Source organism: Diadema antillarum, unplaced genomic scaffold, assembly GCF_040938485.1.
Source record: "Diadema antillarum isolate AM-2024a unplaced genomic scaffold, OU_Dant_1.0 scf00000039, whole genome shotgun sequence".
Lineage (NCBI taxonomy): Eukaryota > Metazoa > Echinodermata > Echinoidea > Diadematoida > Diadematidae > Diadema > Diadema antillarum.
Window position 1 is genome coordinate 1,916,983 of NW_027270928.1, and position 16,657 is coordinate 1,933,639.

Below are 16,657 nucleotides of genomic sequence, written 5' to 3' on the forward strand. Positions count from 1 at the left end.
TCATGTTACATACGGCAGTGTTTGTGCCTTCACACCCGACCCAAAGATGACTGACTCACCGTCCACCATTGAACGTCTTCCTCTTGAGCATCCCCTGCCAGAAGAAATCCAGCAGATGACCAGAGATGACACCATCTGCAAGTTCTGTGGTGTCAGCTACCTCATTCACCATGAGGTCAAGAGACTGGAAAAGGAGGTATAGTCCTCGCCATTCCTTCAAGGGACTATTTACTTCAAGTTCCGTTCATATGGTTCCTAACTTACAGTAACAGGCCCTTGGGGTGCAGCTGTCATTAAAGTTAGCTAACAACAAGTTTACTTACACAGTTCTGTTTGGACCTCACAAACAAATAGAGACGTCAGATTCCCAGAAATCCATTCACTTGCCACTGTAAAGTGGAGAATGATTGATGTATGTATATGCTGTGATAATGTGGTTATGCAATTGTTGCTTTCCTTCGTATACCAGTTGATATAGAAAATATTATAAATTAAGATATCATTATTTTCTGTTGTTTCATGATTATGAATAGTAATTTCTGTCAGCAGTTGTCAGAAGTAGGAGCAAATATCTTGTGAGATATAGATATTTCTCTTTATTAGCATATTGAAGTAACTTAGACAATGTTTGATGTGCTTTGCATTGTACAATATCTATTTTTCCTTTCTTCAGCTTGAAAAGGTGAATGCCCAACTGGAGAAGTATAAAGCATGTGAAGAAAGAGAAAAAGTTCTTAAAGTGGAACAGGAGAGACTGAAAGAGGCTCTTTCAGAGAAGGAAAGAATGGTAAATGACAGAAATGCAAGGTATGTTTGAGGTTACATTAATCACTACACCACCTGGTTTCACTCATTTTCACTCTCTACTTTATTTCTTCATGATTTTTATGTACTTTGACAATTAAATGCAATAGAATCCTGAAATGGCAAAATTTAACTGATTACTTAAATTCAACGTGTCTTTTATTGCATTTTTTACTTCAAAGTATTAATGTATATGAACATAGCAATATATTTTCATCTGTCCTTTTTTTTCTGACAGTCCATTGTGATAGTGTTGAAAAAGAATTGGCACCATATTGTAACATGCTTTAACAATATTCCCTTGGCATTTCAGTATTCAATCCACTGTTCATTCAACCCTTACCTGTTTGAGAATATGTTGCTTCTGTATTAAAGCAATTAGCAGATACTGCTCACATGTCTAGAAAATTATAAACAATTTAGTTAATCAATTACATAACTTGTAATTTGTAATTGTTAAGTATGAAGGAAGATTTCATCCATACTTTGACACATGGTTTTGTAACGTCATTTGCTAGGTATCAATAAAGTATTACAGATAGAAAGAGGGCTTGTACATGAAGGATGTATGAAATGTAGCATCAAATCTGCATACCATGGACACAAAACAAAATCCAGGTGTGCTAAATTAGAGCATGTAGATATGGATTCTTCCTTTCAAAGAACCTGAAAGGTGAGAATGCAGTCTTGATTATACCACAATTGCAGCATCGAACACCTGAAGTCAAATGTAAAGGTGAAGGAGCAGGAGATCTGGAAAGCAGTGCAGCAGGCCGAGGCAGCCCAGAGACAGCTTGAAGCAGAGAAGGGCAGCAACGGAAAACTCGGGTACAAATATCTTGATGAGTAATCATGATGGTGGTGATGATGCTCTTGCTCCTAATATTGCATGGTGATGAGATGATGCTGACAGTGATGATGGTGATCATGATGATGATGCTTCCATTTCAATGATGATGCAAGATTGTTACAGTGTGCTGTATTGCTGTTGTGCCAGGTACATTGTTTGTAAGCATTCACCTACCCATACCAAAAAAACTTTGAATACAGATAAAAGGTTGTCTATGTAAATGAAAGTCAAGAAAGGAACAGAAGATTTCTCCGAGTGCAATCAATGTTCATGAATAAGAATGAGCACGAAACGTATACCTACACCCACTTACACATTGTAACTGTTCAGATTTTTGTGAGATAGCTCTATGTTTTGACTTTCAATATCAATTGGCAACATTTTTTTCTGAGTGATTGATATGTTTGATACTTTTTCAGGATTTGATAATAACTCATGATCAGGTTTAGCCATGATTGTTGGTGGCAAAGTGTAAATTTTAATAAAGGATCATGAAAGAAATTTCATGAGCTAGTGTTGTTTCAAAATGAGTGTCAAAGATCTGCCTGGGAAAAGTGTGACATTTGCCATGATTTGATAACTGGGAATCTCTCTGTCCTCTGCAGGGAATGGAAGAAAGATGTCATGCAGAGGCTCCCCCTCATCATGTCCTCAATCTCAGAGCAGAAGGGTGGACTGGCCAGTGTCCGAACTGAGCTGAAGGACCATGGTGCAGTCATTGATGCAATGTCCAGAAAACTGACCACTGTAATCCAGAAGGTGTGCCGGAAGGAAAAGCAAGGTACACTTAGCAATGAACAATGAGATTGACGGCTTTTCGTTCTCTCGATAGGACTAAGCAATGAAGCTATGGTGCCTAAAGGGCGTTAACACTGCTGCAAGTAGAGTAGACATAGTCTGCTTGTGAGTCAGTGTGTTTTAAATTCTTATTTGCTTAACTACTTTGCCATTTTTAAAGCATTTTGAAATGGTTTTGATAGACATGGTTTGAAAGCCCAAGCATTACCATGGCAACCATCCAGAATTTTTACAAGTTCTCTCTTTGAAAGGGGTATGTCAGAGATACTCATCGCATTTTGTGAAGATAGTTCAGTCATTGATAAGAATTGATTACAATTGCTGAAGAATCAAAACCCAAACTCATTTGTAGATTATTTGTGTTATCCAAGAGAACACCTTTTCTCTTTGAAATTATCTATCAGATGACGGATTTAATTTTCATCATAAATTACAGGGATATGATTGCTGTGGGCGCCCTAACTAGTAAAATTGTTTTGTGGTGAATGAATGTGTGAATTATGGGAAATGATTTTTGGATTGATGCTTAATACTTTTGATCGTTGGTATGCCATATGAATTCTCAGCTGTCAGGCAGATGTTAACCTATCTAGCGACAAGCAAGTCAACATCAGTTTTTGTTGTTGTTGCTTGCAGTGGTGGAAGGAATCATGTCAAGGGCCACTGCTGCTGAGAAACTGTCAGCATCACTCCAGGCACAGGTGAAGGAGGCAGAAGACAAACTAGCCGCTGGCCGGATGGATGGTCAAATGTTAGGAGAGGTCAGAGTTCGTCTGAAGGAGATGGAAGGCCGGTTGAACAAAGCGACGGCGACAGAGAAGAGTAAGAGCTAGTCACTAAATGATTTCTGTCAGTAGCAGCATCCATTACTAGTATTCAGTAGTGTCAGTAGTGTAGTATGCCATGGAGCAGAACCTAATCCATATGGTAGATGACAGTCATATTTGTGATGAGGTGATTTTTTTTTTTTTTTTTTTTTTTGGGGGGGGGCTTTTTTGGGGGGGGGTGGGAGGTCATGCCCTTCATATTCCTTCCGCTGCATTCTCTTTTTACACAATATTCTGGTAATTCTGTATTTTGATATGCAACGAGCAAGAATGGAGTTTCTTGGCAGTTTTCAGTACATACACTAGTTCATGAGAATGTGGCAAGCTTCATGTATGGCATAATGTGTTTGAATACATATGGATATCAAAGTAACAATCAGCCATGAAACCTGTGATGTGAAAGTATTTGTCAACTACTAATCAAAGTAATCAACTGCTATTCCATTGGCAATACATTTCAGATGTCAAATTTGGGGAGGGATAAATTGCTTGAGATCTGGGATGGATTGTTGTGGAGAGTCTTTTATGGTGTGTGTTGTGTTGTTTCTTTTGCACAATCATGGTTTCATTTCAAAGTGCCATTACCTGTAGAGGTAAATTATGATTAAACTAGCACATACATTAACCTCTACACTAGTACCATGGTCTGAAGTCAGAGCTTCATTTTCACTGGTCTTTACCAATATCTCAAATTTAATTAACACAGCACTTCAGTCTACTGTGGATGTACAGAGATTGCCTAGTAAATATGTTCATCTGTCTCAATGTATACTACTGTTATACACTAGCTGATGCTGAGTGTATATGCATGGTTCATTCACATTTCTGCCCATCTTTTTTCTTGTGTTTACATTGTTCTGTAAATATTTCAAGATCTTTGAAACATTTGTAGCTGACTTTGGACAAAATGAAGCTGAAATGATTGTGATTGCAACGATGATGAGTATGATGCCATATTTTCAATTCCATTTACAGTGATTGTCATTACTAGCTACTTCCAATATTTCATTTTGTAAATGACAGGACTAGAGGATGAACTACAGAAAGCCATCATGGATGGCAGATCAGCAAAGTCTGAAGTTGCACAGTTGCAAGAGTTACTCAGGTAGGAGCCACACACAATCGTATTTGTGGATTATTGTAAAAACTATGATGACTAGATCTTATCAGTATATCTAGGTGTGAGAAATTGTGCTTTTAGATTCTCATTTCATTAAGCTGATGATTTTGGTGTTGTTCATGCGAGTGGGATAATGTCTCCCAAGTTGTTTTATTGTTTATGTGAGAATCGGAAGCTACAAACATACCAAACTCATCTTTAGACTGCAGCTCCCTGGGTTTTACCCTTATCCCCCAATTTTACCTTAGTAGGTATCATACGTTTAATGTAAATCAAGCCGGTATTAATGATAAATTGTGAAAAATTATAATACTGTGTTTAGTTTTGGTTGAAAACATAAATCAATGAAATATTTCATATCAAATACCTGTTTTGGGAAGGGCTGGTCTATTGTTTTTATAGTAGATGAGAAATTTGACTGTGTATGATGACATTTCATTTCCTCAGTTCATACTGCAGTGATTAGTGTAGTGGTAAGGGACATAACGTCGCTGGGGCGACAAGACCTCGTATCTACAAAATGTCAAATGTTCAGGAGAGCCAAAAAACATGGCAGCCAAGGCACTATGTCAAATGGGATAGCCTTTCCTTTGACATGCCTTGGTGGCTTTATTTTGGGGGTTAGACAGCTAGGATTTGGGCAGGACATCACTGAACTGATTATCAGACCATTAATCTATAAAAGTCATTTTCACCAAAATTTCAGATACGAGGTCTTGTCACCCCAGCGACGATAAGATCTTGTATGTATTTTATGTTGAGTGAAACCATATATCAATACATTCAAGGGAATGCAGAGAACTCGAGGCTTTTGAAATGAAGCTTTGTGAACCTCTATAACATTTATTTTAAGTTGAATTTTTTTTTAATTGCATTAGTGTGAAACCAGCAGTGCAAGTACAAGTAGTATAAGTATAAATGTAGTAATGTTTCTTTTCATTTTGTAGTGTGCAGTAGAGTATATCCATATGGTAATTGCACAGCCATTATGCTTATCATCAATGTCAATTTGTTGCTGGGCCTCTAGAATGTAGCATCTTTAGTTTGAAAGAAGAATTGAAAGGACTTCCAAGTGTTGTATAAGATTACTAGGCTGTTCTACAGCATTCAATGAATGCCTCTTGCAGGACAAAGTCATTGGAAGTGGAGGATGTCCACAAACAGAGGGCCAAGCATGAGCAGTTCCTTAGTGACACCATCACCAAGCTGCAGGAGGAGCTCCGTTGCCGGGTGGAGGAGGCGAAGGAGAGGCAGAGGACCTTACAGGAGATGCGGGAGAGGGAGGAGGAGGCGAGGAAGCGGATAGAGGCCAGCGCCAGCAGCAAGATGGAGGCTACAGCAAAGGAGACCACACAGCTACGGGAGGCTCTGGAGAGTGCTAGGAGGGACTGCTCTTCACTGAGAGAGGAACGGTAGGTGTGGTGGGAACATTAACCCTGAGTGTGCTTTGAGTGCTGATTGAAACAAAAATAAAACCCATAGCATTGTACACATTGTCCAAAATCCCTTGCACAGAAAGGGTTAAGAAACTATTCACTGAGAGTCTAACGGCAGGTATGGGGGGGGGGGGGGGGGGGGGGGGAGTGACCTTGCGCCATTATTGATACCGCCCAGCTATATTCATCAAATGTGTGCGTGTGTAAAGTCTGGGGGGTGTTTCATCAACGTTTGTCAGCGCTGACAATTTGAATCACCATAGTAACAGTCAGTAACCAGAGCATCTCAGCCAATCAAAACCAAGGATTTTGCTGGCAAATGTTGATGAAACACCCCCCTGGTATCAAGTGGCAAGGCTCACCCCAAGCCCCAGTTGCCCCCGCAGCTTGGTGACAGTTGAGATAGCAGTGTGGACGGTCATTAAAAAAAAAGATAACATCTCTGGTGACTGTCCCGCAACACGAGGTCAGTGAGGAACTGTGGGTATGGCAGAGATATACTCTGGTCCTCACTGAAACAGGAATGGCGGATGTGTAAGGGATGTTACAGAAAGCATGACTGAGGCTGTTTGCGGCTACTTATACTGTAAAACTAGGCATGTTCGTGTACATTTTAATTTCGCGAATTTCGCGAGAGCCAGATTCACAAAATTAAAATGCATGTGAAAGTTCTTATCTACACTTTACGCATTGAATGATCGAGGCAACTCGCGAAAATTTCATCATGAAGACGGCAGTCGGCTCCAATTCACAAAAATTTCATGCCATGAAAATATTGTGTTCTACAGTAATGTAAAGACTGATTTGTTTTGTAAAACTACAGTAAATTCAATTCCAGCAAAACTTTGTGCAAAAGTCAGCAAAATTATTCTGGTCTTATTGTATCTACTGGTATTTTTATATCATAAGTTTTTCGATTCACAAAATTAATTTGAAATTCACTTTGCAGACATGGATAGCAAAATCTGTTATAATCTTATGATATGCATCTTAACACTAAAGCAAGTTTGTAGCTATTGAGTCCTGCAAAACTAGTTGTAAACATTGTGACTTTTCATCACATCTTATCGTCATCAGGAGGACAAATTGCATAGAGAATATCCCTTCCCATGATCCAACAAACACATACACATGGGATTTAATCAGTTTCGTACAGAAAATCTTTTTCTAATACTGTAAAAGTGGTTATTTTTGCGTGATTGATTTTTCATACTCGGCCAGGTATAGTGTAGATTTAATGATTTTTGCTTGTTTTAATTCCGGACTATCAAAACATTATATAGTATTACATATCACGAGCAAAAATATTTGTGTGCTCTCATTTTCCACTTTTATAGTAGTCAGTGATAAGTCAAGTCAGATTATCTTCAAACGTTTAAATAATGCAAAGACAATGTGATTATCACATGTATCAATAGACTGTTTATCCACACCTCTTGTGAACATGCAAAATGCTCCACATATTTTTAATGAATTATTCTTTAATGTGACTTTGTGTTGAACACCTCCCTGTATTCAATTGCCTTTCATGAGTTGTGTCTTAGCCTAATCCTTAGCCTCAGGAATCTGGTTGTGCTTATGTTATGGTTTGCATTCATCTTTTTGACTTGCACAGGGAAACTATGATCACAACACACCAGCATCGTATCGAACAACTCAAAGAGAGCTTTAGGCAGAGAATGCAGGAAGCAGATGGATGGCCTGAAAAGGTGAACAAACTTTTATCTTCAGCCATATTCTGCCTCTAAAAAAAATTTGACTTTCATCATGTAGGTTTTCACTTTTGTGTCATTTCTTATTGATCCTGTCCCAAAAGTGCTGTGAAACATAGTCTTTTAAAATCTTTACATGCTTTGAGGTGGGTTTTTTTTTTTGGATAATGGACATCATTTATGAAAATAAAATAAAATTTATGAGAGTTTTTTTAAACTACAGCAATGGATTTGCAAAAATATCTCTTGTCGTATGCTGTTACGGAGGTCATAGCAGAAAATATAGTGCACAAATGAATCACAGGAAACACAGATCATTTATTCTAACTTTATAGATGTAGTGAAAGCCTAACATTTACTTGCATATGCTGGTAATTGCTATTTCAATACTTTTGAAGTGACAAATGATATGTCTACTATTATCCTCCAGCTGAATGAAGCCATGAACAAAGAAAGGCAAAGACATGCAGACGAGATGGCCAGCTTGGAGGAGAAACTTCGGAAATCATTTGAAGTGGTGAGTAAATCGCCACTGAGAGTGATAGTGAATGTCACCAAAATGTGCCTTCAAACTTGAGTGTTGGTAATGATGAGTGGAGTCTGGTAGCAAAAATAATTCTAATGAGTATGACAAACTCGAGCTTGTGTGATGCATTTTATCTCAACACCCAGTGAATGGTCATTCATAATGATTTCTGTTGTTACTCTACTGCTACTCTGACAATGTTGGCCACTACCACCACCACCATTCTGCTTAACACTTCTATTCAAATTCATGATTCTACTTCTACTGCTGCTGCAGAGGGGCAACAGCAGCAGCAGCAGTAGCAATTACAACAACAACAACAACAACAACAACCAGAACAACAACAACAACAACAACAACAACAACAAAAACAACAACGACATCAACACCATCAACAACATCAACAGAAAAATAGAAGAGGCAGAGCTTGTGTTGCTACACAGCCCTCTCTCTTTTCTTTCATGTGTAAAAAAACAAAAATGCAGAGTCTGCCCCATCTTGAGGAGTGAAATGCAAATAAGAGTGGTGCACAAACAGAGAGACTGCCCCCTCTTCTGGAATGCAGTTTTCCCATCCACACAGCAAACACACAAAGCAAAACAAAACAAAACAAACAGCCAAGCAAAACAAAAATCAGAACTGCCTATACTCGGAGATTCATCCCCGAGGGTGGATTATTATGTGGATTCAGTTTAGATAGGTTGTGTGTCTCCAGGGAGAAACACAAGTGTGATGATTGTGATGTTTGCTTCTGTTCCACTACTCCCAATTCTCTCATTTTGCCTTCATGAAGGAACTGGAAATCCAAAAGCAGCGACATGATGAACTGATCCTGAAGTACAAGCAGGAGCTGGAAAGTGCTGAAGCTAAGGTAATCATCCTAATAGTTCTCATTTGATTGGATGACCCTTAGTTTGTTAATGAGTGCAATACTTATGTGAATTATAATTGGCCTCAGACACAAAATCATTAAAAAAAAAAAAGTTCACTTCAGTTTAAGCAAATTCAAATAGATGTCATGGTTATACTGACCAAAATAGAAGTCAGTAATTCAACATTCATGAAAGTATTCAAGTATCTCAAACCAAGGTCCAGCAAAAGTGAAATCACATTGATTTCACCCCTTGTTTCTTGCACACTAAATGACAAACATATGAAGTTAATTTATTTTTATGAAAATCAGTTGGCACAAATTATCTTAATGTATGGTGTGTAACATGCTACTGTCATTTCATTTCAGTGCAGTGTCATGGAGAAAGGAAATCATGTATATCAAAAATAAAGTGGATTGAGTGACACTCTTTGATTGAAACAAACATGGAATGAAATCCAAGTGACATCTGATTCATTCAACCTTGGTGGTTATATTAAGATGCACACAGGATATTGTATTTGACACTGACATCCAAGTTGTCATAATGTTCTTCACATTAGTCTGATATTGCTGGAATTTTCTATCAGCTATTCAATTTGTTTCCATATTTTAATACAGTATTCTGTAAACATGGAAATTTTCACGGTGTCAAAATGTTCGCGCATCTTGCACAATCAGAAACTAGCGTGAAATAAAAGCACTTGAATATTTTTGCTTGCCATATGTTCTAGTAGTGGATGTCTTGATTCCGCGGAATAGCGAAACTTATCTTACCTGGCGAGAGTGAAAAATTAATTGCGAGAAAATATCCACTTTTACAGTAGTACTTGACTACATGATTTTGGCAGGTTTGGCAAGTGTATGGTTTGTACAGATCAAGGCAACTGAAACTTTACCTGTTCATTATCTGGCCAGACCAGCATGTGTATGTGTAAACAAATCTCTGTAATCATGTCAAAACAGGACAATTACATTCAGGTCTGTATCTGAGGATTAAGGAGGGGTAGTCATATTCTATGTTTATGATATCCAGATGCCATCTTGCAAAAGCTGTAGAGATTTGCAAGATATTTCTACCATGTGGGTATGTGCAATAAATTCTATGGAGTTTAGTCATCCTTCTCTTCTTTTATATCCTAAAATAGTTGAAGAGCAGTCTCCAGCGAGATCGAGAGTCGATGAGGATCAAGCTGGAGGGAGTTGAAAGGGAGCTGAGTGAGACCAGGGAGCTGGCTGCAGGTCAGGAGAGGGCCTTGAGAGAGGAGGTGGAGAGTCTGAAGAGGGTCGTCGCTGAACTTAACAAACATCAAGGTATTAACCCGTTCCGTATGGGAACCTGGTGGTCTGTGTATTAAGTCTGTGGGGACTTCAGAATTCAGTATGGAACAGCTTAATGATGATGCATCTCAGTCATTGGATAGTCTGACCTACCTTAGTATGCTCTTGTGTGTATCAGATTTTGAAAGAGAAATTTCGCAGACAGAATACCAGTACTCTTTTTGAGCGTGTACTCCACACATGAACATAATGGATACTACATTTAATTTTGCATTGACACTCGATCAGCAAATGCAAGCATAATGCCACTTGACGCAACATTTTATTTCTTCTTTTTTATTATGCCGAGCAGCAGTTTATGAATGAATTAATGAGCTATGAAATCTATGTGTATCATGGTCATTACTTTCACAAAAGTATTTCAACATGTTCTTTGTACTGTCATATGCAATGTCCCTACATTGTGCTTCACCTACAAGGAGTTGATAAATGACCTTTCCATTTGATTCTCCATGTTATGGAAACTGAGGATTTGAGCAGTATGTGATAGCCTGTGCAAGAAAAAAAAAAAGAAAGAGAGAGAGTGAACAAATGGGAAAACGCCACAATATGAGTTAGGTTTTTCAGTTGTATCGCCATTATCAATCATTTCATGTATGTTCTTCAAAAACAGGGAATACATTTATTTCCTGAGAATAGTAAAACAAAGTGATAGATTTTGTGCAAGCCGACACTGTGTGTACAATGGACAATCTCAGCAAATTCCTTCATTCTGAGTATGTGGCATGAGAATGTTAGGAAGTGACAAATGCTGTGAATGTATGGATATTTTGCAGCACAAGAAGACAGGGAGAATGAAGACGAGCTGCGGACTGTGAAGGCAGAGCTGAGAGAGGCTGAGCAGGATCTCGCCTCAGCGCAGCAAGATAAGAAAGAATTAGAGAGGAAGTTGAATCAGAGCAAAGAAGAGGTGAGGATTTTTTTGGATATGTGACTCTATGGATCCTAGGGGGTGTTTCGCAAAGGATTTAAGATGCTGAACATGCAAAGTTTATGAATTTCTCTGTCCTTACATCGGTGACAGGGCTTTCACCAAATTGTACACCATGAAATACTGATCTCCAGCTAGTCAAAGGATGAGTGTGTTTGAAGGAACAAAATTGTTTTGGATTAAAAAAATTGAGAGCGTTTTTACACCCCTGGGAGTGTTTCACAAAGAGTCGATCTTAAAAGTTAGGATCAACATGAAAATGATGGTATGCTGTGTTTGTCTACAATGATATTCTGATTTCCAAAACTGAAAATTGTGGAGGTATTTTCATGCAGCCATTAACGTAGAATAAATGACAAAGGAAATTTTCTATGAATTTTGATAACAATTGGAAGTGGATTGTAATAGTATCAATTTAAACTGAACAGGGAAACTAATGGCATGCCATGATGTGTAAGTTGATCTTAATTCAAAGATTATCTTAAGTCCCTTTTTTGTTCTTGTCTTTTAAACATCATAGAGCAGAATGCCATGCATGAAATACTAGTTCATCCATTTTCTCCAGTCGATGACATTTTCGATATGCAGATTGGCTTGTTGTTATGTTGTTTTGCATTATAAGATAGGTGCAGAGTCATCATGCAGCTTTTGTGAGTGAGACGGATGTAGAACATGTTTGTATGTCAATGCAGCATTTAACCAGGTCCTCTACAGCACAACAGAGATCCATATCTAAACACAGATGTACCTGTTAAATATGTAATCTTAATGCTGGATTTCAGCATCTACTTTTAAATATGATGTTTATGTCATTGATAATTCCATGTCTTGTAATCATTAAAATGGAATGATGTTCAGCGTTTGCAGATATTTTTCACATCCAGAATTTTCACTATATTATTTTCCTTTCTGTTGATATTGACCAGTTGTGAACAAGCCTTTAAGTTTTGATTAGGTAATTAATTTAGTATATGCATATACTTTTCAATTCTGGGATGTTCACCCTCTACCCCATTACCCTAGCTAATAAATGAATTATTCATTACTAGTTGTGCCATTTACTAATTATCCAAGGATATTTGGGTGATATCTGACAAAACTAATGTTTGAACTTGTGCCATGGTCTTTCTGTATCACAGATTGCATTTCTGCAGGAAACAGTCCACCGTGAATGTGAGGAGCGTTATGAGTTGACGGAGGCCCTCAGCAGAGCCAAGGAGCAACTCCTGGTACACCACCGTGGCTCGGAGATCGCCAACAACAGCTGCGGGCGGGAGAGCAGCCATAGATTCCCCTCCTCCCCCTCATCACAGGTCCCCATGCACCCCTCCAGCCCAAAGTCAAACCCCCCTGGAGGACCCAGTGTTGGTAAGAGGAAGAACAGCAGTGGTAACACACCCCAAAGTGAGCGCACAGCCAGTTTCACCATGACCAAGTCACCAGTGACTCGGGGAGGAGGAGGAGGTGGTGGGGGCAGCCTGGCAGACAGCAGACATCGCATTGCAGCTGTCCTGGGGAGAAAAGAACTGAAGATGCAAATAAAAACAGACTGAGGTATCATACTCAAGCTGTAATGGAATTATGAGTGTGTGAAACTTTACCCCAGTTTTACACGTGGCCCACAATGTATGGTTAAAAAGTATCTTCTCGATGAAAAGGCTGCTGAACTGACTACTCCTGTGAAGTGTTTTATTTAACATTCCAATGATTTGATTAAAAGGCAAATCATTTCACCCACTGGATATGACTATGTTTGCTGATAGATGTATTTGTTTACTAATGGTTTCAGCACTTACCAAAGAACATAGACTGCACCTTTTTGTATTTTTGAATGGTGATCTGGTTCTGACAAGCATTTTGCTGTTCATTTGTTATTCATATGTGTGCTTTATTTGAAGGTCTCACAGCAAGAAGTGGTCAACAATGAAATGCCCAGTGATGCAGTGTGATGCTTACAGATGAATGCTTACACATTCCCAAGGAAATGGGTATATAATGGCAACAACAAGATGCCAACAGAAAATACATGTCCATTCCTCATTTTTGATACCAATCAATCAATTTGTGAATGGGAGCCTTTAATGGGGAATCAGAAAAAATTTTTGAGTTTCGTGAAAGTTATTCAGACCGGTGGAATGGATCTGGTCACCATTTCATAAAAGTTGTCAGCCCTGACAAGTTGTCAGTCTCTGACAATTTCAGTAAAATCCTTTGTTTTGATTGGATGACAAGCTCTGGTCACTAACTGTCAATATGGCTATTGTCAGAGACTGACAACTTTTATGAAACGGTGACCAGATCCATCCTACAGGTCTGAATAATATCGTACAGTTACACTACCATAAGAATACCGTGCCAGGGTAGGTACCAGTGAGGTGAGATCTCACATCTCCCTGGTGAGAAGAGCCTTCTGATCTGTGCTGCTATGGTCAGTCACTACCAGATCCTTCATCAAGCACTGTACATTAATTGCACCCGTAACAGCAACCAAGATAGGTTCAATGGAATTATTCTTTTCTTTTGGTACTGCTGAATGGGGAACTACAGTGCAGTTGAAAGTTAGTCTGAAAAGAAGTAATAAAATTTTCCTAGCATGACAATGAAAATGGATCAATATCAGATGAAAAAATATGATAGGGAAGTTATGACATTTTGAAGTTTTGCTAATTTTTCAGGAAACACTTCTTGAACAGTCGATATGAATATGCAAATAGCAAAGTGATGATGTCATCCCCTCACAACTTGTCATATAATTTGTACATAAAATGTTGACATTTCCAGTTTTTCATTCAAACGTAATCATGCCCCAGTCTCAAATCCTGATATATCTAAGTGATTAATATTCTTATGTTATTTAAACCAGGAATAATACCATTGTTTACCCTTTAATAACAGAAACATTACATTTTTATATTTCTTTTTACAAGATCAATAGAAACTTGTGATGTGATGACATCATTAGCTCACTCATTTGCATATTCATATCAATTGTACGAAAACTTCTATAGAAATGAGTGAAACTTCATAATTTCATGATTTCCTTAATTTTCACCTGATTTTATCTTATCAGACAATTTGTAACTGTTCTTGAATTCCTCTTTAAATATTTCTTCTCTCACTGGTTTTAAGTCCATATATTGCAACAATTCCAAACACATTAGTGTTGTAGACTAAAAAATGCTTGTCAGATTTTGCATTCTAGTCTTGTATGTAAATGATGTTTCTCCAAATGCCATCCGTCCACTGTGTGTGAGGCTATATGTTTGTTTATTTACTGCTATCTGTCACATTCTTCCGGATTTTTACAAGTTTTGAGTCCAAAGAGAAATTGCTGTAGCTATGGTGCAAGCTTCACACACACACACATACATGTAGCTGGAATTAGACAAATGTTTGTGCAACATTGCTTTATTCCTTATAAATGTAAATTTTGTCAATTTTAAAATTGTACAAAGTGGTGCTCATATATCATCTTGATCATCCACACCATCTATCAGCCTCTATCAGTGAACATCCATCCACACAAAAGAATTAATATGCCAAAGATGTATGATGAGTCCAAATGCTTTGAATAAAAAGAGAACTTTGATAGATTTTCCAAATTATGTTGTGACTGTGTGTTCTGTGATAAAATGTTGTGGGTATAGAATATGTGAACAAAATATCCAAGAGTGCATACTTGTACATGATCTTATAGAAAGAGAATTTGTGTGTTACTGATGTGTTTATGGAAATGTAATTTGTTGGGAAGTTAATTTTACAAGAAAATGGCTAGTTAGCTTGGTTCCAAATAGATGAATATGAACACTGTGAACCTTTCTCATGAAGATTAGAAAATAAGACCCAAATAGTCAACTTGTTTGAGACAACATATTCCCAAAAGTATCGATTTGGATGTTGTTTCATGAGACGTGAAGAATTTTTGCATTTGTATTTTTTAGATAAAATTTTATGTCAATAAATCTGATGCTCAATATGATGTAAGGTTTGATCTTATTGTGATAATCGTAGCAAAACTTTTAATTACATTCATGGCTTATGTTCAAAGAAAAGCAAGGCTTTGGAAATACATGAAAAATGATAGAAACCAACATATTGTGGGTTGTTGTCTTTTTTTCCAAAGCTATTGTCTTCTGAGCATCCATTAAAAGATAGTGGTGCGAGGCTGTATGATTCATGAAATTCAAAACGGTGCTCTTTGCTATGTTTTCTCAGCAATTATATTATGATACCACCTTTGACTTTATTATCTTGTACTGATCTGGCTAAGTTTCGCTGCAGTCATCATTATTTGTGCTGGCATAGAAAAGTGTTTATCTTGGAAGGTGCACTGCAGACTGGCATAAGTACTATGTTAAACGTAGACAAAAAGAAATTACATGTATGGCATTCTAAAGTGATAATAACTTTTTGATAGAAAGCAAATCACTTTTCATTTCTATTTGATGTGACATAAAAACAGATAATTCTGGAAATCATTTATTCATTCTGGCTCTGTTAGAATGAGATACAATGCATATTTCTTGGCGAGTTTTTCCGTGTGAATTTTGCATGAAATAAACAGCTGAACCTTGAAAAGAAAGAAAGAAAGCAAAAAAAGAAACAGGACTTCATGATTTGTAGAAAACACTCTAATTATGCTGAAAATGATTAATGTTACAAAGCCAATTGTTCATGAGTCGGATGAAAGCTGCAACATTTCTCTTAGAGGAAATACATAACTCTTTCAATAACTACAAGCATATTTATAGTGATCTGAAGAGATTTAAAACCACTCTCAATCATTGATTCAGATATATATTTTTTTTCTTTCTTTGATCTCCCTTTTCCTTTGACTAGCTGGAGATCAGTATTTCATGATATAATATTTGATGAAAGCTTTGTCATTAGTGTATTGACAGTGAAAGTCATAAACTTTACTTGTTTACCAATCTAAGAGTTTTAAGGAACCTGTGGTCTTATCTTCACATGCAAAAATGTATTGTTAAAGTGGAAATTTTCGCAGTGTAGAAATTTTTGCGCATTTCATGCAACCAGAAACTACTGCAAAAATAAAAGCTTATACATATTTTTTGCTCGCCATATGTTCCTGTAATTAATGTCTAGATTCCGCGAAATTAAAAACATGAAATTCATCTTGTCTGGACAAGCGCCCAAAATTACTCATGAGAAAATCTCCACTTTTACCATATGATACTGTTTGTAAGTTAGTAACACAAGACTGACTTCATACAATACCTGTATTTGATGGTGTTGTGTTGTATGACAGTGGGCATTATAAGGAAACTGATGTGATTAAAGTTGCTGACATAAAAAGCTGACAAATGGCAAAGTAAGGTAATAATAGCTGAAAATGGTATTTTGTCAATGTTTGATGGCATAGATACAACCTATCTGAATTCCAAACTGTAAGATTTGTTTGAAAATATAAAACTTGACAT

General features: G+C 37.4%; 1 protein-coding gene across 1 annotated transcript; it reads left to right on the plus strand.

Moving 5' to 3' along the window:
- The first annotated feature begins 46 nt into the window (after positions 1 to 46).
- Positions 47 to 12,769, plus strand: LOC139710972 (uncharacterized). The gene is made up of 13 exons (XM_071622891.1): positions 47 to 196; positions 674 to 807; positions 1,513 to 1,632; positions 2,260 to 2,435; positions 3,089 to 3,274; positions 4,303 to 4,384; positions 5,527 to 5,811; positions 7,451 to 7,544; positions 7,978 to 8,064; positions 8,867 to 8,944; positions 10,093 to 10,258; positions 11,062 to 11,195; positions 12,356 to 12,769. The coding sequence occupies exons 1-13, from the start codon at positions 47 to 49 to the stop codon at positions 12,767 to 12,769; spliced, it is 2,106 nt and encodes a 701-aa protein (XP_071478992.1).
- The last annotated feature ends 3,888 nt before the right edge of the window (positions 12,770 to 16,657 follow it).